The 23,355-nt window shown below is 39.1% G+C and overlaps 1 protein-coding gene across 2 annotated transcripts; it reads right to left on the reverse strand.

The window, feature by feature from the left end:
• Window positions 1–3,550: 3,550 nt before the first annotated feature.
• mmp16b (matrix metallopeptidase 16b (membrane-inserted)) lies at window positions 3,551–17,433 on the reverse strand. 2 transcript variants are annotated; one of them, XM_053651867.1, is made up of 9 exons: window positions 17,315–17,433; window positions 14,752–14,874; window positions 12,319–12,623; window positions 9,599–9,760; window positions 9,059–9,276; window positions 8,631–8,769; window positions 8,252–8,402; window positions 7,220–7,335; window positions 3,551–6,736 (listed from the first exon to the last, which is right to left on the reverse strand). In XM_053651867.1, exons 1-9 carry the CDS (start codon window positions 17,416–17,418, stop codon window positions 6,372–6,374), a joined length of 1,683 nt encoding a protein of 560 aa, XP_053507842.1. In that variant the 5' UTR covers window positions 17,419–17,433; the 3' UTR covers window positions 3,551–6,371. The 2 variants fall into 2 exon arrangements, with proteins under 2 accessions (XP_053507842.1, XP_053507840.1); XM_053651865.1 differs by lacking the exon at window positions 17,315–17,433 and having other exon boundaries at window positions 14,752–16,068.
• Window positions 17,434–23,355: the final 5,922 nt, after the last annotated feature.

Consider the following 23,355-nt stretch of genomic DNA (forward strand, 5'->3'; position numbering starts at 1 on the left):
GTGCTATCTTTTAACTAACTATTATTATTATTATAACTATTTTTTCGTTGTTGTTGTTGTTTTTTTTTTTTTTTTAATCCTGTAAATGCTAACTTAGCAAGTTCTTCAAACTGTCAACATTGCTCTTTCTGTGTAAATAAAGTTGAGTATGAAAACATGGATAATTATGAGTTGATATATATATATATATATATATATATATATATATATATATATATATATATATATATATATATATATATATATATCACACCAATGGAGCAACAGCAGAAGAAATGGTACTGGGGTTAAAAAGAAATAAGGTGTCACTGCAGATTTTTAGTCTTGTATGATAGGACACATAATAGGATTGATGTAAAGTCAGTAAGACTTTGAGCTTATTTAAGTGAAACAAGCATTTCATGACAATAGTATTTTTCAAACATGAAACCCCCTGTGGTCATGGACAGGTATCTGATGTTATAGCAGTATGACTGGAAAGGGTATTTGGGCATGAAACCCCCTGTGGTCATGGACAGGTATCTGAAGTTATAGCAGTATGACTAGAAAGGGTATTTGGGCATGAAACCCCCTGTGGTCATGGACAGGTATCTGAAGATATAGCAGTATGACTGGAAAGGGTGTTTGGGCATGAAACCCCCTGTGGTCATGGACAGGTATCTGAAGATATAGCAGAATTAACATAAAATGGTATTTGGCATGAAACCCCCTGTGATCATGGACAGGTATCTGAAGATATAGCAGAATTAACATAAAATGGTATTTGGCATGAAACCCCCTGTGATCACGGACAGATATGAGAAGTTATAGCAGTATGAATGGGAAGAGTATTTAATTGGCACGAAACCCCCTGTGATCATGGACAGGTTTCTGAAGATATAGCAGTATGAATGGAAAGGGTATTTGGCACAAAATGACCAGGCCAAATAAGGAATGTCTTTTCCAGTGAACAGCACCAGAGGCCATAATGTAGGCATTCCAGGGGGTGAAGAATCCCCCTTTTATCAAGCTTTGCTCCACCCCCTCTTTATACTGATTACCTCCACTCATAGGTCTCCAGTCTGGTTTATCAGCATTGTGCAAGAGTCATTAGTGCAAATTTAAAATCAAATTTCTGCATGTGTACTGTAGGTCAAATGAGATCTTGCAGTCTCTGTGTGTAAAAAACAAACAAACTCATTTTTAGATCTCATCTCACAGTTCAAGCACCAGATGTTTTTTTAAGCTGCAAAAACCAAAGACCTGTCCTGTGGTCTTGCTTTATTTTGACATTTCCCCATTGCATAGTAAAAGTGGTAGCAGTAAAGAGACACGAGGATCAACCTATAAATAATTAGTACAAATTATGCTATTTATTTCACTAAGAAGTGCTTAAATACATGAACCTTCTTGTAGTATCATTACTTAACTTAGCCTAGTGTGTGACATTTAAATTCATTAATTGAAAGAATTAATCTTGAGCTTGGGTTACAGTGGAAAGAAGATCACTAATTCGTTTTTGTTTCTTTTCTCTGCTTTAAATGTGGATTAGTCGGTCATCCGTTTTCTATACCGCTTATCCTACAGGGTCACGGGGAACCTGGAGCCTATCCCAGAGAGCATGGGGCAAAAGGCGGGGTACACCCTGGACGGGGTGCCAATCTATTGCAGGGCTATACTCACACTCACATAGACATTCACACACCCATTCAAACACTACGGACACTTTAGACATGCCAATCAGACTACCATGCATGTCTTTGGACTGGGGGAGGAAACCGGAGTACCCGGAGGAAACTCCCACAGCACGGGGAGAACATACACACTCCGTACACGCAAGGCAGCGGTGTGAATCAAATCCCCAACCCTGGAGGTGTGAGGCAAACATGCTAACCACTATGCCACCGTGCGCCCCAGATAAACAAATAAACAAACATTCAAACAAACAAATAAACAAATGTAAGGAATAAAACACTATGGGGCATGCTGTATACAGGAAACAATCCATTATAGGGTGGTATGATAAGCAATCAGATTCAACTTGGATCATTTACTGTAGTTTTGACTATAACTCAAATCATAGGATTATATTTATCTACTCATTTTAATATGGTATTGTTTCTACAACATCTTGTTATCTCCACATTATCTAAGACTGATCCAAGACACATTTCTGCCACAGAAAGTCTTTTTTTTTTCTTTTCTAACATGAGCAGCTGAGAAAAAAAGAGAGGCTGGTGATGGTACATCTGTTTTGGTCTTTTGTGTTTCTAAGGAACTGACGCCCTCTACTGGTAATACCTATGTGAGTTCAGTTTAGGTTCGGTACTAAACAGGAACAAAAATAATCTGAATGGAGGCTCTGAAGGACAGGAATAAAGGTCAGAAAATTACAAGTAGGAAGTTCTGCATTCCATACTGTTTTTAACAGGCTACTCAACAAGTCCTGTTTAATATTTCAGTACATTTAGGCATTTTTAAAGGGTTTTCATTGGCTTCGGGGTGTCTGAATAAATACAATTAGACATTAACTAACCATTAAAAACAACTAGATAAGCAGATCATTTTAGAGAAAACGACACCATGGTCAAAATTTATAGACGTATTTTCTTTAAATAGTTTAACATAGGTAACATAAGTTGTAATGAACACACTTTGTTACCCCTTTGGGACTTCAATCAAAGGATATTCAATGAAAAACAGGTTAGCTTAGCTAGCTATATGCAGAGCTAATAAGACTTCACTATAGAATAGGAAACCAACCAAATCAGCCTTATTGATGACTTTTCTGGGATTTTGAAAATATTCAATAGAAACGAAAAACCTCATTCTAGATCCATGAAATTGTGAAGGCATCCTGAGGACAGCCCACTTTAACTCACCCCAAAGATTTTTACTTGAATTCAGGTCTGGGCTCTGACTAAGTCAATCAGAATCATTGATCTTCTTTTGGTTAAGCCGTTCCTTTGTTGATTTGGATGTATGCTTTGGGTCGTTGTCGTTCTGAAAGGTGACTTCATCTTCATTTTCATCTTCAGCTTTGTAGCAGAAACCTGAAGGTTTTGCACTAAAATCAACTGGAATCTGTAGCTATTCATGATTCCCTGGCTGAAGAAAAGCAAGCGTAAAGCATGCTGCTGCCACCACCATGCTTCTCTGTGGGTATGGTGTTATTTTGGTCATTATACCTCTTAAATTTGGTCTCGTCAGACCATAACACATTTTAGCACATGGTTTGGGGTGATTTAGTTGGGCTTGGATGTTTGTTTTGTTTTTTAATAAGAAAGAGCTTCTGTTTAGCCACCCTACCCCATAGCCCAGACATATGAAAAATACAAGAGATTGTTGTCACATACAGGGAAAAGCCAGTACTTTCCAGATATTCCTGCAGCTCCTATAATGTTGCCGTAGGTCTCTTGGAAGCCTCCCTGGTAAGTTTTTGTCTTGGTCACATCACCAATTATAAAAGGGTGTGCACACTTACACAACCAAGTTGTTTTCCCTTAAAATGTTTCTGATTGTTTTTCACTTAATTGATTATACGTAGTAATTTCGCATCGAGGGTGGGAAATGTTCTGACATGATTCATCTTGGTTGTTTTTTGGGGTTTTTTTTTTTTCATCACAAAATCCTGCCATTTTAACAGGGGTGTGTAGACTTTTTATATCCACTGTAGAGTAACTGACTCTTTCCAAAAGAATTAAACACACACACACACACACAGCAGATCTGATTGATATCTTAGTATTTAATACTGTATAATCTGCCCTTCACATCCATATTCAAGACACTATATGAGATATGTACAGCATGTTCAAATATTTACATCTTGTTAACAAAGGCAGAGTTCAGAAAGCTGCCATATCGGTAACAATGTGAAGTCTGTGTGTTCCATCACCGTGCGATCTCGCGATTCAGGAAGTTGTTAATTGGATTGGAGTGGTGCCAATGACACTCACTGAAGAGTTTTAACAGCCACACAAACTCCTCATTAATGAATCCCAGAGAACATTAATGACTTCTGCAGACGTCAGAGATCCACCATTAAAACAGCAAAACAAGGCATGAATAAAAAAAAAAAGGGGGTAAAAATGGTCATACCATTTGTTTATAGTTAAAAAGTGCTATAACTTAAACGTGTCTCTGTTGTTTTAAATGATTTTTCTCTCTGACTTTTTAAATCACTAAACCAGCCGCAGTATAAAATCTGTAATAAAGTCATACACGTCCATCTGAGCTTATTAGTTTTTCGTTTTTGAATTATTGTTCTTAATATCAGCGTAATATTAGTTAGTTCAGTGCAATGTCTCATCCAATATAGTGCACCCCAAGCTATACTAATTTTAATGGGTCTGACATTTCTACACGGTTACATTTTTCTGACAGTCTGTATTCTACATAATATTAAAGTATATTATATTATTAGATTATTCAGAATGCTAAATAATATCTTCTAGGATTTTCACTGCTTCTTTTACATTTTTTTTAACCTGGAAGACCTTTCCTAAAACAAACCAAAAAAGGAACTTTTTTAAAAATTATTATTATTATTATTATTATTATTATTATTATTATTATTATTTTCTGAAAGCATTAATGCCAAGTAGAGCAGTTTAAAACATACAGTTGAGTGCAAAAGTTTGAATCCCCCGTAGATTTGGAATGAAAATGAAGGAAAATGTACTTTAAATGAATGAATAAATAAATAAATTTATCTAAAAAAAAAAAAAAAATTAAGTAAAAATGAGAAGTGTGTGTGTCCTGCAACAATCCAATCCAAAATATAAGGCAAAATCAACAGAAAAATACTTCAATATAAAATCATAAAATCCCTGATGTAAAGAAGTATGATGCGTATGATAATATCATCTTCAACATTAATGTCTTATCAAACACTATTTGACCATTTTTCATAAAGAAGGAACAAAACCGAACTGAAACCCTGATTTACTGAAGGTTTGTGTGTAAAAAATACCTTGACACAACCTGTTTAAAAAAACAGTGCAGGCCCTATGGAGGATTGCATCTTTTAAATAAGTAAAATACATCATTTCTGTTTTGCATGTCTTAATAAATAACCGAAAAGTGCACAATACAGTGCAGAGTCGATGTCAATTGATTCATTTAGCACCTGCTGTGTGATTTATCGCAGCCTCAAAGTCATTTAAGCAACCAGCACTGCGTATGTGTAAATGAATACAACCGAAGAGCAAGTACTAAATGTGCAAAAACCCTGTTTCTGCTATGTGAAGACAAAATGAAGCTTTTATTTTATTTACGTTTTTTAGTATCTCAAAATAATGAGAACGTTTTCTGAAATTATGACAATATTACCACTGGTAAAGTTTGATTCATATTATATGTTTGCTGGACATTTGAACTTCTGATGTTGACAACATACATCAACATAACAACAACAACTCATATCTGCACTCTTTTATGTTAAAATAACGTTGTTTTCAATAGTTTTATGACACCTCAGCACTGTGCCATATTTGACATGCAATTACTCAGACATTTGGCTTTGTGAGATCTGAACTTTACTTAAGTATTGTTCCGAATTAAGCATTTTTGTCAATCAGCTAGAACATAACTAATAACTGTGCACACAATTTATTACACACAGATTAAGCTCTTCGTTTGAGATCTTAGTAAATCAGGACCGGAATGTCTCATGACTATTAATTAAAATGGTCTTTTTAATTTTGGCCTAAGGGTATGCAAACTTTTGCACTTGACTGTATGGTACAAGATTAGCCGTCCCTTTTGATACATGTGTACACATACACACACACACGCTGAAAAAGAAATATTATAGATATATGGTTAAGGCATTCAACCAAATATTGCAGATAGAGTTGGAGATTGTAAAAGCTAATGATAGAATGCATAAAACCTGAAGATAAAGATAAGATTTCTACTTAAAATGAAATCTATGCTTTAAAAAAACTGGACATGAAAAAAAAAAAACCACAATTGTCTTTGGAAACCAATGGTGTTTTGGTTTGAGTATCAATTCTTAAAACATAAAGATTCTGGAGGAACATAAGAGTCCACACGTTATGTGAAGCTGATAACTAGTAGGTGATACATAACGTATTTTCATTTGTAAAGGTCGGTCCTTTAGTGAATATTTTATCGAGTTACTTTCGAGATCTGACTCGAGTCTCAAAATGGCCGCGGACAGCCGACAACGGAGGCCTGACATGACACACACATAACGACACGGCGCTCCTGGGAAGAGCAGACACCACAATTAGGACGTGGGCATGCTGTTCATTCCTTTCCTCCTCCCTCCCATGAGAGAAAGAGGTTCAACACCACCCCCTCGGGTAAGACACGATGGTACATCCCACATGTCTTGGAATGGGGAAGTCAGAATCCCCCACTTCTCAAACCCATTCCTGCATGGAGCGCTTGCAGTACAGTATGTGGCGCTTGGTGTCCTTACGCTTGACCCGGAAAACAGTGTGCAGTAGGACCATAAGGCATAGGGCTAGCACGCAGGGTATGGCAATGGCCACAGCCTTTTCGGTGCCACCCGTGCCCTCAGGTTTACGCACGATATCCACGTCGTCATGCTCGTAATGTGGTGGCTCGTCATCCTGCGGCGGCCGCCAGTCCCAGTCAGGGTCCGAGGGCAGGCCGTCGCAGCCCATGAAATCTCGCAGGATGGACCTGGGGTACCCCGGTTCTACCCGCAGCCTCCGGTTGTTGAACTTCCAGTACTCTTTTCCCTTGTAGAAATACGTGAAGCCTGCATTTTTTCACAAGGAAATTCAACTATTAATATTAATGACTATTAATTGCTAATATACCACATTGGTCTAGAAGGTGTGATTAATGTTCTATAACAACAAGACAGTAGTGCTGGCAACAAGGCAAATTCACAGGTACACTACTTGTACGGCAGACGTTCCACGACATCTAAGACTAATAATTAAGAAATAATTAAGAAAAAACAACTTGTTATTTAACTGAGAAAATATTCTCTTATTTTCTTCTTTCCTAAGCACTGCTCATAGTTCCAACACAGCACAGCACAGCACAGGGAGGAGCTGATAACTATGATACAACATCTGGATTTAATATTCAGCCAAACGTATAAAACGAATGTAGTTTACCTTAACTACATTCTCCACGAGTGCAGAGCTTTAGTGACAAGACTTGGGACTTTTTTAATAGTCAGTTTTGAGTTCAGCAGTGGACTGAATGTGCAAAGTGAAAGAAAAGGACCCACCATTAGCCTTGTCCACAAAGGCACCCTGAGGAGAGTCTGGGATGCCCTTCCAAATGGTGATGGGTTTGGGATAACCAGGGTCCATACTCCGGATGTCCTCATTGTACCTCCAGTACCTGAGCCAAAGAGAGAGGTTTCAGAATGGAAAGTCATTTTAACATTTGAGACACAAGATAAACACCCTCATACAGTATACTACCTCTGGCTGTTACAAATACTGACACTGGAGAATATTTAAACATCTCTTTATAGAAAACTTCACCATATCAGCAATTACACATAATTCTTTGATGAATAACAGCACAATAACATATTAGAATAAGCACCTGTGATGATAGAAAATAAACCTTCAGATTCAAGAATTCCAAAGTGCTGTGGTATATGATTCATGGAGAGCTATCTTGATAAAGACTAAATATTGGAATAGCTACTAGCTTACTAGTGTAAAATTATACAATTGTGCTGAGTTTGTCATTGTTTGACTCCAGTTTGCGATATTTTATTAACGTACAGTATATTGACCCAAAGAATCCATCCATTTTCCATACCGCTTATCCTACACAGAGTTGCGGGGAGCCTGGAGCCTTTCCCAGGGAACTCGGGGTACAAGTCGGGGGACACCCTGAACAGGGTGCCAACCCAGTGCACATACTCACACACCCATTCACACACTATGGACAAGTTGGAAATGCCAATCAGCCTACAACGAATGTCTTTGGATTGGGGAGGAAACCAGGTGGAGTACCGGGTGGAAAACCCCGAAGAAACAGGGAGAACATGCAAATTTCGTGCACACAGGGAGGAGGCAGGATTCGAACCCTCAACCCCAGGGGCAAATGTGCTAACCACTAAGCTACCATGCCTGACCCAGATCCTTTTTTAAAAAAAGTTTCCATGAGATTCCATCTTATGAGTAGGAACTCCTCAGTAGAACAGTAATGTGTTTGGGGTAGTTCAAAGGCATTTAAAGGAGGCATGGCAACCATTTTTTAAGCTTTAGTGACTCAGCTGCATCTTTCTGGTTTGACTCACCTGTCCCCTTTGAAAAAATATGTTTTGGCCACGTCCTCCCACCACACAGCCGTCTCGATGTTCTGAGACGGCATCCCATTGCCGAACAGCGAGATGTCCTGAGGGTATGTGGGCTGCAGAGTGGTGTCCTTGAATACCCAGAATCGATGGCCTTTAAAGCGAGAGAACGAAATCCACCTTGTTATTAGTATTTGTCAAGGAACGTAAAAATCGTGAAATGTCACGAGCTGCAACGTCAAATCCGAGTCAGCCTTCTAGCAACATTGATAAGTTCAGCTCTTAAAGGTATTATCTGCAACCTGTTCTCTTAAGCTAGTCCTTGTATATACTGCAGCTTAATTAAAACAAATGACATTTCCTAAACAGAATGTGGTCTCACCTTTGAAGAAGACAAACTTGCCCTCGCTGTTCTCGTAGACAGCATCAATCTTGGGGGGTAGCCCTTTCCAGAAGTAGCTGATCTGCATGGGGTAGCCAGGCACCACCGAGTTATCACGCACCCTCCAGAACCACTGATCCTAATGAGAAAACCATTATACGGCATATTAATGCATGATGATGCACTTATCAAATTTTAATGTGAGCACCAACACTGTGATGCATTATTCCATGGGGTCAGTTGAGTTGATGTATCTCAATTATATATATATATATATATATATATATATATATATATATATATATATATATATATATATATATATATATATATATATATATATATATGAGTTACAACAGTTTACTGTACAGTAGCCAATCAGAATCTGATGAATCTGAGAACCCTAGAGAAGACCCATTGCTTTCTACCTTGAAGACGAACAGCTCTTGGCGCAGGATGGCCAGTGTGTTGAACCCTCCATCGCAGATGTTGGGTTTGGAATTGGGGTTGGAGGGTTTGGATTTCTGTGGCGGCCGATGAGGACGGCTCTGACGGTCGTGCTTCCGAGGGTCAGATGGAGGGTGCAGGCGAGGAGGAGGCGCCGTCGTGAGCAACCGAGTTGGCTGAGGGTTCTTATCTGGAGGACCTGGAATTATCAAGAGAATGGATTTACCTTCATTATCTTTGTCTGCCTGTGTTATCTGATTGCTGATATGGATACTGACCATGTGCCTCATTTAATAAGCAGGATATGCAGGAATTTATTCATAAGTACTGTTTGAAAATGGGATTTATAGATAAATAACATAGCTCCGAATCTATGTTGGTGCTTGGACCCATAAAAATAGACAATAGTATAACTGATTGTTAGCTTTAAATAGTTTGACGACGGTCAATCGATGACCGACAGAGAACATAGAGAAAACCTTTTCTAAGTTGGATTAGCGATTATATATTTAAAAAATTACCATAGATTTTCTGGATGCCTTGTAGATCGTCGTGAGGCAATTTAAAGCTCTCCGTGTCCATGTACTGGTAAAAGGGGGCCATTATCGCAGTAGGGTCGTTGGAGTGCTCCAGACCCAGAGCGTGGCCCAGCTCATGGACGGCCACCAAGAACAGGTCATTCCCTGTAATAACGTACAAGGACAATTGAGCTGTATCCGCACACTGAAATACTCGGGCACACAAAAGCAGAGAAGCTTATGGTAATGGTTACAAAAGCACAGCAGAGATAAGCCTTTTTATGATTTATGGCTGGAGGAGAAAATTGAGAAACAACCTAAGAATTATCAGGATACAGCTATGTGAGCATTATAATGCTCTCCGTGCAATTCTGAATACTTTATAGCTAGCAGCAAGTAGGAAGTGAGATTATAAGTGCTTTCAAATGTTTGGGAAAGCTTAGCAAAAACATAATGGGTTATATGAGGGTCAAAAACTTGCATCTACATTTTGCTACTATCTCTGTAGTTATAATTTGTTAAACTAGCTAGCTACAAACTTAACCTACTAAGCTTTGCAGCTAGCTAGCTAAACAGACCAACTGTTGGGACACTGTAGCTAGATAGCATGTATATCTAGCTAGCTATCACGAGTAACCAGCAAGTGAGATTATAAATGCTTTCAAACATTTAGGGAAACTTAGCAAAAGTATAATTGGTTATATAACAGGTAAAAATCTATTTCACTACATTTGGCTTCCTGGTGTCACTCTCAAATTATGTTTTTTTGGTTTTTTTTCCTGAAAGACTGCTTGGGTGCCATATTTTCTATGTGTATCTAACGACAACACTAGCTAAAAAAAAATAAATAAATAAAAAATAAAAAATAAAAAAAAGGAATAAAGGGAAGAATTAAAAACAAATCCTGTTGGTACAATTTGACATCATTTGGTTCATCATTTGGTTCATGAGATGCTCCTGTATGGCATGCTCCTTGGAAATGTATTAAGCCTATAACAAGCTTAGCTATTTAATAAATAATAACTCATGTCTTTGGAATCAAGAGCCTAACAGTGATTGGGATCCAAACAACAAACCCACAAGCTACTAGATAAAACCTTTTACAGAGCCTTGATAAGAAGACATAGAGAAGTCCATTAAAGTGAACCTCATGTAGCGATAAAGACTATATCCAAGCGAGCGAGCACGTCAGAGCTTTATCTGTCTCAGACGGCAGTATGAATCCTAGCTGTCAGTATGCATTATGGCCATGATAGAGATGTTCAGCACAAGCACAGGAGCATCTTAAAAGCCCTTTTCGACTAGCCAGACTAGTTATTATAGCTCACAGCACAATGAGAATCTGATTACCACTCGGCTAATGGATGTGCATTACAAACAACACCGTCTTGTCAATTCTGCCATACTAACAAAGACTCATGACGACTCACAAACAAACATGGACAGAACAGTTATAAAACCACAGACATAAGCAGGATGGCTGAATGTATGGATGGACATAAGCAGGATGGCTGAACGAATAATGTAGTTGATCTTCCAAGACATCTTTAGCGTCTGACATTCGCTTATTTTGATTTGAAGTTATTGCAGCTAAGAGATAGAAGTCGATCTCATTCATTATTTATGGTTAACAGAAATACATCTTCATATGCAAACAAAATTTCGTATACTCGGTTTGTTAAAATGCTTTTTACATTTTTTTTTTTATTTAAATAAACAATATAAAATAGCAGAGATTATCTTGGTGTACAAATCAAAAGTTCAAACCGGAACTGTATTATAGTGCACAAAACGTCCAAGAATTTTCTGTACAAATGCAATTTTAATCTTTGGGGACAGAATGGCCCCAAAAATATTCTGTCATTCTGGTTGTCCAAGTTAACAGAAGCCATAACCAGAGGTGCTAACACCTAGGTTTAGCCATAGCATTTACGATTTTTGCTATGGTGATACAGGAGACGCCATCAAACGATAATTTTCTACTTTTAAAGATCAATAAATCAGAGTTATGAATAAAATGTCAATTGGCAGAACGGGGCAATTCACTGAAAGGGAAAGGACGCGGGACACGAAGGACTCGCATTTGCTTCTAATAGTGCTTACTTTCACTTCACACCAACTTTACCTAAGTGAACGTTAACAAGGATTAAACTTGTGAGCCAATTTTGTTGTTTTTTTTAAAGTGGGTGGGACTGTGGTCTTCTTGTATGGTAAAACAAAATGGAGGAGCTGATTATTATTATTAATTAGCAAACCAAACCTTTGGCTTGTTTTTTTCTTATTGTCGCTTGCAGCGATGTTGGCGACTCTGCATAGCGTTACAGTGTTCACCTACATGAAGTTTTGATTATGTTTATAGATGAACGTAAGTCTCACTGCATCCTAAACCATATCGACAAGTCCGTCTGAAAGCACCGACGAACTGTTTGAGGGAAATATTTACTCAAAAGAATTTGGGTGAGATAGACTTTCGTTGCATTAAAATTGTAGCTCCAGTACAAAACTGGAGAAATACTGGAGAAAAGCACTGATGGAAGACATTTACACCAAGTGGATTAAAGTTGACCTTTTTTTTTTTTTTTTTTTTTTTTTTTTTCCAAAAACAATTAAGCCGATCCATGAATGTATTGATTGTTGTCATCCAGACTGGTACACCGATTGAGAGAAATGGAACGACTTGCACAAACAAACAACAAAAAGCCCCTAACCTGCCGTTCTCTCACCATCATGGTTGGGGTTGCCCAGGGTCCAGGGTTCATCAGAGTCAAAATGCGTATCACCCCCTATCCCAGGCCCAGGGAAGTACGCATGAGCCAAGAAGCCTCCTTCTCCATCAAATGGAGAGCTGTCACCGTGGAAACCAGATGCGAAGATAATGGTGATGTCTACGTCACGCTTACCGCTCTCCAGCGCGCTGTATGGGACAGCCTCGAAGTTCAGCGGTGTAACGCTCTGCCACACATCAAAAGCCCTCCGGATGGCTTCGTGAGTCTCCCGTGCGCCCACCTTAGGGGTCACATTCTTTATACTGGAGGAGAAACAGGACTTATTAGGCTAGGCTACTGCTGGAATTTGTCCTTTCATACCTTTATTTAAGCCTTCCACTGAAGAAATATCATGTTTTCGGATTCACAAAGCAGCTCGTTTGTTCGGAATCCTAACCCACGCAAATACCTTTGCTCATTTATCTAGCATCTACAACACATTTTTGAAATCCGTTTATTATTAGCCATTATTAGATCATGTAGCACGTTCGCCACACAAGCGTATGAGCTGTTACTCTAGAAACGATAACGTATTAGAACAAGCGCGTTGATATTAACATATCGCTCGTGTTAGAGCCAGAACTACTGCCCGAGCCGTGCTGTTATACGAAAATAATTCACACCTTCTCACCAATCAGATTCAAGCATTCACTCGACACTCAACACCCAAGCTTCCAAACACTTCCAGGTTCTGTATACTGCTTTAAATGTACTTGTACTTGTATTTGATGTCTAGGTATTTTGCAAGAAATACATTAATCTCATATGTACAAGTACAGCTTGGAAATCTTGACGTTCTTATGGCTGGCTCTTTCGAGATTCAGAATCAAACTACAAAAAAAAACAAAAACCCAAAAAACACTGAAATCTTATAACCTAACGCAGTTTGTTTTCAAGTGCTTTTTGTTTGAGTATCACGTGATGAAAGCGTATGAAAAGGTTGTACCGTTAGAGCATCATTCGACGAGCACTAGACGAAATAAGTAATCTGCTGTAATTACGTCCACATGGAATAGCTCAATGTGAGATGGATCAATTATAAGGTTATTCAAAATACAACCATCTTTGATACGACATGTTCCCACTGCTTTAAATCAGGTGCACAGGCTATTGATTTGGTTTTCTGACCAAGGACGAGTTTCTTCTTTCCAAATCGTTATCATAGCCGTTATTAAAAGAAAAAGAAAAAACAGTAGCACAAAAAGCCAAGCACCTGCACAGCTTTCAAAGTGGCCTATTAAGATGATGGGTTGCCTACACGTAGAACAAACAGAAAAGTGATTTGTGAGGGGTTTTTTTTTCAACCTGCAGTTTCTAAAAGCTCTGAAGTGAACTTTGGGAAGTGATGGCTTCGCCGAACTTTGCACCGTGAAGGCTTTATCTCGGGCTGACAGACAGGAAGAAGCCGAAAATCTCCTTCGGCTCATTCATTCACTTCTCTCTCTCTCTCCCTTTTCTCTCGTTAAAGAGCCGTCAACAGCTGCCAGACTTCGGCCTCATTTACGTTCCATTTGCGTAGGCGGCTCGTCAATTAGAGAAAGAAAAAAAAAAAGCAGCAGATTTGAATAAATCATTTTCTGTTATCGCCTGCTGTAACCAGGCGAGTGTAAATTGAGGTGAGAACACCCTCCATTTCCCTTCAAAGTTTAATCTCCAGGAAATTATGAAGGCTAAAGTCACTGTTGGAGGTTATTTTATGCTTGAGTATATCTCCACTGCAGTGTGAAGTATTGGGAAGGAGTCAAGGATTTTGTGACCACTGGACACATTCAACCTCAAATGTCCTTGAGTCCGTTTTTATGGGCTTTACTTACTGTAGCATTGTAACTCCTTCTGAACCAAACTAAAGACTGGACATCCTATCGGTTCCAGTCAAACCTTTCTGAGCACTGTTTCTTCGAGCATTTTTTGTTTTAATCGCGTCATTTTAAAATGTGAAAACGAGGAATCAATCAATGTTTATTATTATATGATTAGTGAACTGGGAAATGTTCGAATCAACTCTTTTGTTGGAACAATCTAGATCTTATCTACTCGAAAAAGGACACCATCCAGCATGTTCTGCATATTTGAGCTCTTTCCAACATTGGCTATGTGATGTTGAGATCCATCTTTTCATACTGAGGACAACTGAGGGACTCGTACATGACTATTAAAAAAAGGTGCAAACGTTCACCGATTCTCAAGAAGGCGACACGATACATTAAGAGCCAGGGGGTGTAAACTTTTGAACAGGATTGATTAATGTTTTTATAGCAGCAGCTCTGACTGTAGTTCATGGCTAAACTGCTGTTGTATAATATGTATAAACCACACAGTAATCGATTATTTTATCATAACAGCATACGCCATCATATTTTATTCGCCTATATATGAATATAATATGCTCACCTGTATGTGATGTGCGTGCGCTGCCACTTTTGTCCAGTGAGCGCGTAGCGACGTGTCCGTGACTGCGGGCCTGACTGTCTCCTGACCTGATCCGGGACGCCACATCTGGGCTTCTTCATCCACCTGGGAGAAACATCAGGATGGTTAACAAAGCAAAGTAGCGGTATAAAGATGCAAAGCCTCACACTCACACTGCCAGGGTTGGGGGTTCGATTCCCACCGCTGCCCTGTGTGTGTGGAGTTTGCATGTTCTCCCCGTGCTGCGGGGGTTCCCCTCTGGATTTCCACCACCAGTACAAAGACATGTATGCTAGGCTGATTGGCATGTCCAAAGTGTCCGAAGTATATGTCTGAATGTGTGTGTGAGTGTGCCTTTCGATGGATTGGCACCCCGTCCAGGGTGTACCCCGCCTTGTGCCTGATGCTCCCTGGGATAGGTTCCCCCCGACCCTGTATAAGCGGTATAGAAAATGGATGGATGGATTTAGTTATCAGCTTGATCTCCTGTCAGTCCCAGGAAAGGAAGTGTGGCCTCCCACCTTCTCAAAGCTAATAAAACATAAAACAATATTGAGCCCTTTTACATTAAGTTATATTGCAGCTAAAAACCTCAAAATCTCTAAATATACTGAATCTAAATATACAGCTGCTTGAAATGCATCTTTCAAACCATTGATCCCGGTATCGGTATTCTGAAACGACAGATACACACGGATGTTACGGGCACCGATTGACTGATTTGCAGTGTTACTAGCGGCGAAAGATGCTGAATATCATTTCTAAGCTTTGAAGAGATTGTGAAATGCCCTCAAGCTTAAAATATCGATCGGTAGCAGGGTTCTACTGTGTCTGTTTAGTGCTGTTCATTACTGAGTACTCAGCGATTTTATACACTTTAGTGTGCCATCAATACATGATTAAAACACCACAGTTCTGATAGACTTACAGGCCAACAAATTACTTATATATATATATACACACACACACAATTGGCTTTAATACCACAAGCATCCATATGAGTCAAATATGTGTGCTTTTACACAGCACATTCTGTTCTGGAATTATAGCATGACTCAGCAAGAAAATGACTAAGATGATGATGATGTCTCTGTCTGAAAAAAGGACACATTTAAAATGTACAAATAGACAAATCTAGGTTATAAGTATAAGTAGAAAGGAACATTGAATTCCATCCATCCATCCATCTATCTATTTTCTATACCACTTATCCTAGACAGGGTCGTAGCGAGCCTGGAGCCTATCCCAGGGGTCTCGGGGCACAACGTAGTAAGTCAAATAACCACGTTTTAAAACTGTGGTGAGCAGAAAAGCATTTCAAAATGCACAATATGTCAAAACTTGAGGCAGATGGACTACAGCAGCAGAAGACCACACTTCTGCCAGCCAAGGACAGGAGTCTGATGCTACACTGGGCACAGACTCACCCATGTTGACAACTGAATATTGGATAAAGACCAGAAAACATGGCCAATGATTGGACAAAATAAAAAAATATACAGCAAGTTGCCGAATATGGAAAAGCACGAGGGACAAACGTGAGGGACAATAGTTAGTTCAATACAGACCTACGTATGTACAATGCCATTGTAAATATTTAAACTCTGAGTAAAAGAATCATTTTATTCTTAATCATAAACCCAACTGTTTAGAGATGCTCTAATTCTCTAATGCATGATCCGTTAGGTTTGTTCTCTATGCGAATGGGCTTGACAGGCTTACCAAGGAATTATTTTATTTTATTTTAATTATTTGAACTGCTGACACGATCTTGCGTCTCACTACCGGAATAAAGTGATAGATTGACGCAACATTTAATTGTCTAATGTGGTTAGGTTCCAGTGATTGACTTGGCCAGTCTAAAATCTTCCACTTTCCCCCCTGATAAAGTCCTTTGTTGAGGTGGCAGTGTGTTTTGGATCGTTGACTCGCTGCATAATGAAGTTCCAACCAACCCAATTAGATTGGATGCATTTCTCTGTAAATTGGCAGGCAAAAATATTCCTGTAAACTTCTGAATTCATTCTGCTGCTACCATCATGAGTTACATCATAAATAAAGAGTAGTGAGCCTGTTCCAGAAGCAGCCATTGAAGCACAAAGCCATGACACTACCTCCACCATGTTTCACAGATGAGCTTTGACGTTTTGGACAATAAGCAGATCCTTTCTTAATCCACACGCTGGCCTTTCCATCACTTCGGTAGAGGTTAATCTTGGTTCCAGAAATTTTGCGGCTCATCTCCATATTTCTTTGCGAATTCCAATCTGGCTTTCTGATTCTTACTGCTGATGAGTGGTTCGCATCTTCTCGAATGCTCTACTGCATGATTTCTTAGCTTTGTTCTCTAGCCAGATGGGTTTGACAGGCTTATCTAGGAATTCTTTTTATTTATTTATTTTAAATGTTGACAGAATCCTGCCTGAATAAAGTGATAGATTGACTCGATATTTTATTGTCTAGTGTGGCTCAGGCAAAAATAGCTCCAGCAACCTCTGGGATATCTTCCAGTTGTCTGTGTGCGTGTGTGTTGGTGCATACTCACTCTATAGTGCTCAGGTCTAAATGTCCCGTGACGTTGAGGCCGTAGACACGCTGCATGGTGGCGATGGCTGACTGCATGCTCAAAGCTGAGCGCAGGACGGCCATGTTGGGCTGCGTGGGCTGGAGGTAGCCATACCTCTGTAACCAAACCTTGGCAAGGAAAGGAGAAAAATAGTAAGGTGAAAGTTTTTGTAGTCATGTAGCAAGCTATCATAGTCATACTGACTAAAATCTAATGTCTGTCGACAACTCAAAAAAAACGATAATAGAGCGAATAATTCATGTGCCGTCGTAATCACTAATCAAATCAAATATAGGGGGCGTTTAAGTCTGTTTCATGACTGACATGACTGTGACTGAATGAATCTACAGCCTGGGCTAGAAAGAAATCCAGGAGCCTTTCGATCAAAAGGTGCAGGGTATTTGTTGGTACCTGGAATAGTGAAGGCTACAGCAGGGGGAAGAGCTTTCTCTTATAGAGCCCCACAGTTATGGAATAGCCTTCCAATTAGTGTTCGGGACTCAGACACAGTCTCAGTGTTTAAGTCTAGGCTTAAAATGTATTTGTTTACTCAAGCCTACCATGAATAGACTTTCTGTTACGCAAAGCACAGTCTTACCTAACAATCTCTCCCCCTCTCCTGCTGTCGAGCCAGACACGATTTTATGGAGATTCTTATTTATACAAATCAAATTGAATTGAATTTGCACCCCAGCCTCGCTTCTCGTTTCTTCATACCATTCTGTGTATTTTTCATACGCTTACTGGGGGATGCTCGAGCCCTCTGTTCCACAAAAACCCCAAATATTCTCTAATGACCTTAAGTCATTTGTTAATAGCAAATAATCTGAATCTTACTGACATTAACTTTATACAAACGTTTACAAAAAGCCAATCCCATTACAAGTATTTACACCATTCTGACCAACCCTAAGGCTCTCTTCAGTTCACAGCAAAGTGTTTTGTCAATTTACGATATAGCCTTTCCTACACATCAGGCTTTGTGACGAGAATAAAGTGTTGTCTATTTGCACTTATGTTCCTGTGACACAGCTGTGATTAAAAATGGACTCTTCACTCACAGCTTCTTTCACAGGCTCAGAATAAGCTTATACTGTAAGTTAGATGTTAGATGTGCATTTTGTTTGGATTTGTGTCCTCTGTCATGGAAAAGTCTGTTTTATTTTTTTTATTTTTTAGACCAGACATGTTGATTGAGCACGTGTTGATATTTGGTCATGTGATACATTGAGTTATTCCACAACACTGTTGAATTCTCGGATGTGATTGGTCAGAAGGTGTTGATTAGTTTTCTATGACAGCAACTGTGATGAGTGCTGCCTAAATGAAATCATAGGTTTTTGTTCTAATATTATAATATGTTATTGTTACTGTACTAAGAATTAATTCACTAGGAGTGGCGAAAATGCCCCTTAATCTAAGACTAATAATAAATGTATTAAAAATGTGCTGATATTTAACAAGTGAGGACTTTTTTTGGAAGGAGTCTCCAGTGTCAGCGCTTAATATCATGAACCAAATATAATAACCGTGATAATTAGCATTTTCCAGCCAAATATTTCTCAACTTGGTGTGTAAAATCCTTGAAGAAAATTCGTACAATAATAATAATAATAATAATAATAAGCAGTTCCTTGTTTTCCTATTGGCCCATTCTTCCAGCATTGGCAGATTTGCATAGTTAAAGTTACACTATATTAGTGATGTCCTGTTTGGAAAAGAGTCGAGAGTCTCTTGAGAGTTGACTCGCATACTGTATATGAGCAGTATTATTTTTTCCCCCTACTCTTAAGTAGAAAGTTTCTCGAAAGTTACTACAGTAGAAATCCTTCCATGGAAACATCTGGTTTCAACATCTGAGCTGTTTGTTAGCATGAACTCATTCCTATGCTTTCACCACCTGCATTGAAGTTTGAGATTGCTTATCATTAACATGATTTAAAAGCAACGTTACTTCCTTGTTTGTCCAAACAGGGTATGAACGGCCATGTTTATGTTTAGATATAGCGTTGAATCATGTGACCTTTTTTTGGTTTTTTTTCGAGTTTAGAACAAAATGGAACGGAGGAATTTGGGAGCTAATTGGGGGAAAAGTTGTCTCTTATATGTAAGCTGAGCTAAATAATTTGACTCACTGAAAAGAATTCAAATTATTAATCTATATGGATGAATCTAGGCGGATGCAAAATGTGCATACCAGATTTGGCCTACCTTATACTCGTCCATTCAAGAAGCACACTTTTTCTTTTTTTTGCCAGACTGCTTTCATTCATGACCATTAACAGGTAAATGTGACTTCAACAAGCCTCTAATATATTTAAAGGCTGCCACAGCCATAATGTCAAATCAATACCAAACTACGCCATAAAACACAGAATGAGGCAACATTTCCAACACTTTGCTTCCATTATCGATCAGCGTCCTCCTCCAGAGACGCCCGATGCCCTGAGGATGTTATTAAACCACCCAGATTCGTGCAGAAGCCAAGGATCAAGGATCGTTCACTTCTTTTGTTATAAACGGCTTTATGTCCGGGCTGGGATCGATTACGTTCGGTTCCACAGGTACACAGGAACCTGACGTCAGTTCTTCATGATGCGCTCTCTCTCGCTGCTCTTAAGAGGTTGGTGCAAACTCGCAGATTTTCAAAGTCATCATTAAAACCAACCTACTGAACTGAAAAATCTCACTGAAGAGAAAATGTGCCGTCTGAGGCAGGCAGGTTGATTCTTAAGCTGACGTAGCTGCCAAAAATGCTTTTAATAGCGCATCAGGAGAAGATGCAGCTCATGTACTTGTTAGTTTTGCTGTGTATCAGTGAAGATCAGGATTAGATCCAATTAGGTTTGGTTCCAAAGAGATCGAGATCCATTTTGCAGATCAAGAGTATGTGTTTGCAGATCATACCTCATATAAGATATCAGTAAGTGATTAAATCTATTAGTAAATGAAATATATATATATATATAAAATTCTATAATTAGGTTTAATGGATATCTTTCAATTGTGTTTTTAGGTTTAAATTCTCTACTGACATCAGAAAGAACACGTCCGACATTTTCTTCTCCTTTCACGATGTTCCTGCAAGTTTTGCAAGTCATCATTTAATTTGACCTGCTGAGTCGCAGGAAACTACTTATCTGGAGAAAGTGGAAATGGAACAGTGTGTGTGTCTGAGTAATGAGGTGATGCTGGTAACTATACATCAACTTTAATCTAGCTTTGACAGTTAAATGAGCTGAGATAAGAACGGTGCTTCTTCACAGAACATTAATCTAACTGGGTTAGGTTTAGCTGAGAAAACTAACAGTAATGGAATATAATATAAAATGGCATTTCCATAAAAAAAAAAAAACACAGAGCAAACGGCGAAGTTCGTAAATAACCCTTGTAAACTGTGTGCAAAATTTCCTTACCTCAACTGTAGTTGCTTAGCCAAGGCATGTTTGTTACGCAGTATTTTCTTTTGTTTTAGTTTTGTGCTGGATTTAGAAGACTAATGTAGATGAGAATTAAAGGAATCTATCGCACCTGAAAATAGACATTTATTGGATTTTAAAAATATACAGTAATTATATTATTGATTCTCAGTCAGAGCTTTATCCCGGTCGATGAGGGAAGATTAAAGGGCAGTGTAACACACTAAGGAAACTGCTGACTGCCCTCTTCTGCATACATGAGCTCACAGAAGCAACACTATTGCCTAGTGTTGCTGTGATTGACAGGGGACAGACTATGGCCCTCCCACCCAGACAAAATGGCCAAATTGTTCCCCCATTGGCTCCCCATCTACAGATGGCTGGGGCGGTATACATTTTTTAATTCCTTTGCAAAATTGTCCCAAAATTGTCCTCTGCTTGTGCTACTCTACTTTTGCCGGAATTCTAGAGAGCCTTATAAATCAGCTCATACCATATGTATATTATGGCTAAAAATATATCTATCTGGGTCATAAGACTACACTATGATGATGAGGCTTTTGATATTCAATAAGTAAACATAAGTCAGCTGGGGTGTCTAGGACAAAAAAAAAAAAAACCTACTTCTGGGACAAACCCAATGTTTCTGACAAACTGATAGGCCAGTTCTATTTGTGAACGGATCCCCTGGGCCTCCACCTGGCTCGGAACCGGGACGACTTCCTCCGTTGTCCCAAATCTCCATACAGTAACATTATATTCCTCTTTTTATGTAGACAGAATTTCATTACATCTTTATAGATCCCTCGTTGTAGATCCCGATAATACAGTGGTACAAGAATGTGTGTGTCTGCTTGTATGCGTGTGCATGTTTCTCTCATAATATGCAAATCACATATCTGAGTAGGCTTAAAGGCTTAGATTTCATACCCTACACACTCCTCAGGAGGACATCTCTTGCATTTTAATATTGTTTTTAACATTCCCTTGTCGACTTTGCCTTATGACTCAGAAGTGTGTATCAACTCACATGTGGCCACTTGCGGTACAGGTTTAGGAGCTTATTATTTTTTTTTAATGCACTTCATTTTGGCAGCAAAAAGAATATAGCTGTTTTGATTTGTTTGGCAATTGTCACAGATTTCCCTTTTGCATTGTGGTTTCCATGACGACAAGCACCAAGAGTTTCAGTTTTGGTCCTGTCTCCTCCCGTCAACCTGTCACTGGTTTGTTGCCCAGCTGTGTTCACCTGTTCTGTGTTTGGCCCATGATTAGTTTGTTGGGATCGACTGTTGATTCCCTTTGGTGATTCTTTATTTGGCTTACATTTTTGGAATATGCTCATGATTACCTCGTCTCGTCAGCTGTCAAATACAGACGGAGTGGCTAGACAGTAACTGAAAAAGTTACAGGTAAGGTCTGGGAGCATATATGTGACATTTTGTGCTGTTTTGGCCAAGAAATTGCTTTAGATTGCAAGGCATACCGGACAAGTTCTGCTCCCTGAAGTCTATCCCTCAGGCCTTTGGAAGGGAATGTACTTAAATAGAGCTTCATTGAGCCTAATCTACATCTCTACAGGTCAGTAGCAGCACACTGCACAAGAGCCACCATGTAAGATTCTCTCAAGCCAGAATCTACCACAAACCAACTTACATTATCACCCAAGATAGCTATCCTACTTCCATTCAGAGAGAAGGCGCCTGGGATTGCAAGCTGTCCTAACCTTATGGTCGGAACCAGCCAATCATCAGAAGTGTCAAAGCAGATCTTTCAGTCCCCAGCTGTCACGCTTGCTAAGTATCTGCTAGAGCACTGAAGATTCAGCTGCAGAGTCACGGATATGTACAAGCCAATCCAACTTCTCTCGCTGTCCCTGTCTCTTTTTGCCGCATATTGCCGAGCCAAATCCTGTTTTATCCTTATTTTATGTCTTTAATCAACTGTGTGCCTCAGAGAGCTTTGATACTGAGACACTGTAAGATATTGAAAATGTGACTAAAAAGAAAATAAAAGGTAAACAAAAAAAAAAAAAGTATTCCAAATCAATAGCAGATACAGGATACAACCGGCAATCCATCCATCCATCCATCCATCTTCTACCGCTTACTCAACAAATCTCAAAAGGTACAATAGCTGCCTTTAAAGTCCAGTTACATATTATATATGACGTATATGTTATGATTCCTCTAGGTCAGGGCTCTGTAGTATGATTAGTTCAAAACCAATCTGTTCAGAGTTAAAAGTTCATCCCAATGGTGTTCAGTGGGGTTGAGGTCAGGGGCATGGTTATGCTGGAACAGCTTTGGGTCTCTTAGTTCCAGTGAAGGGAAATGGTAAATCTACAGCATACAAAGACACCCTATACAATTGTGTGCTTCAGAGTTTGTGGCAACAGCCTGAGGAAGAACCAAATATGGGTATGATGTTCAGGTCTCCACAAACCTTTGGCCATATAGTCTATACGTGTTATTTCTGCGAAAGTAGGGTAGAATCTAATTCGAGCCGAGCTGTTAAGAGACTCATTAGTGGGATTCTGGTTCAATTGCATGGAACCTTGACCCTTAACTGCTGACCTTCATAATGAAAGCAAAATATAGA

The sequence above is a fragment of the Ictalurus furcatus genome, chromosome 20 (genome assembly GCF_023375685.1).
Source record: "Ictalurus furcatus strain D&B chromosome 20, Billie_1.0, whole genome shotgun sequence".
NCBI classification, from domain to species: Eukaryota; Metazoa; Chordata; class Actinopteri; order Siluriformes; family Ictaluridae; genus Ictalurus; species Ictalurus furcatus.

Excerpts from the sequence above, each read along its gene's own strand:
- mmp16b (XM_053651865.1), bottom strand. The coding sequence starts at position 15,077 with ATGCCAATCAGCCTAGCATACATGTCTTTGTACTGGTGGTGGAAATCC. Across the intron at positions 9,277-9,598 it reads AGGCATCCAGAAAATCTATG|GTCCTCCAGATAAGAACCCT; the intron begins GTAATTTTTTAA and ends TGATAATTCCAG. Across the intron at positions 7,336-8,251 it reads TATTTTTTCAAAGGGGACAG|GTACTGGAGGTACAATGAGG; the intron begins GTGAGTCAAACC and ends TCTTTGGCTCAG.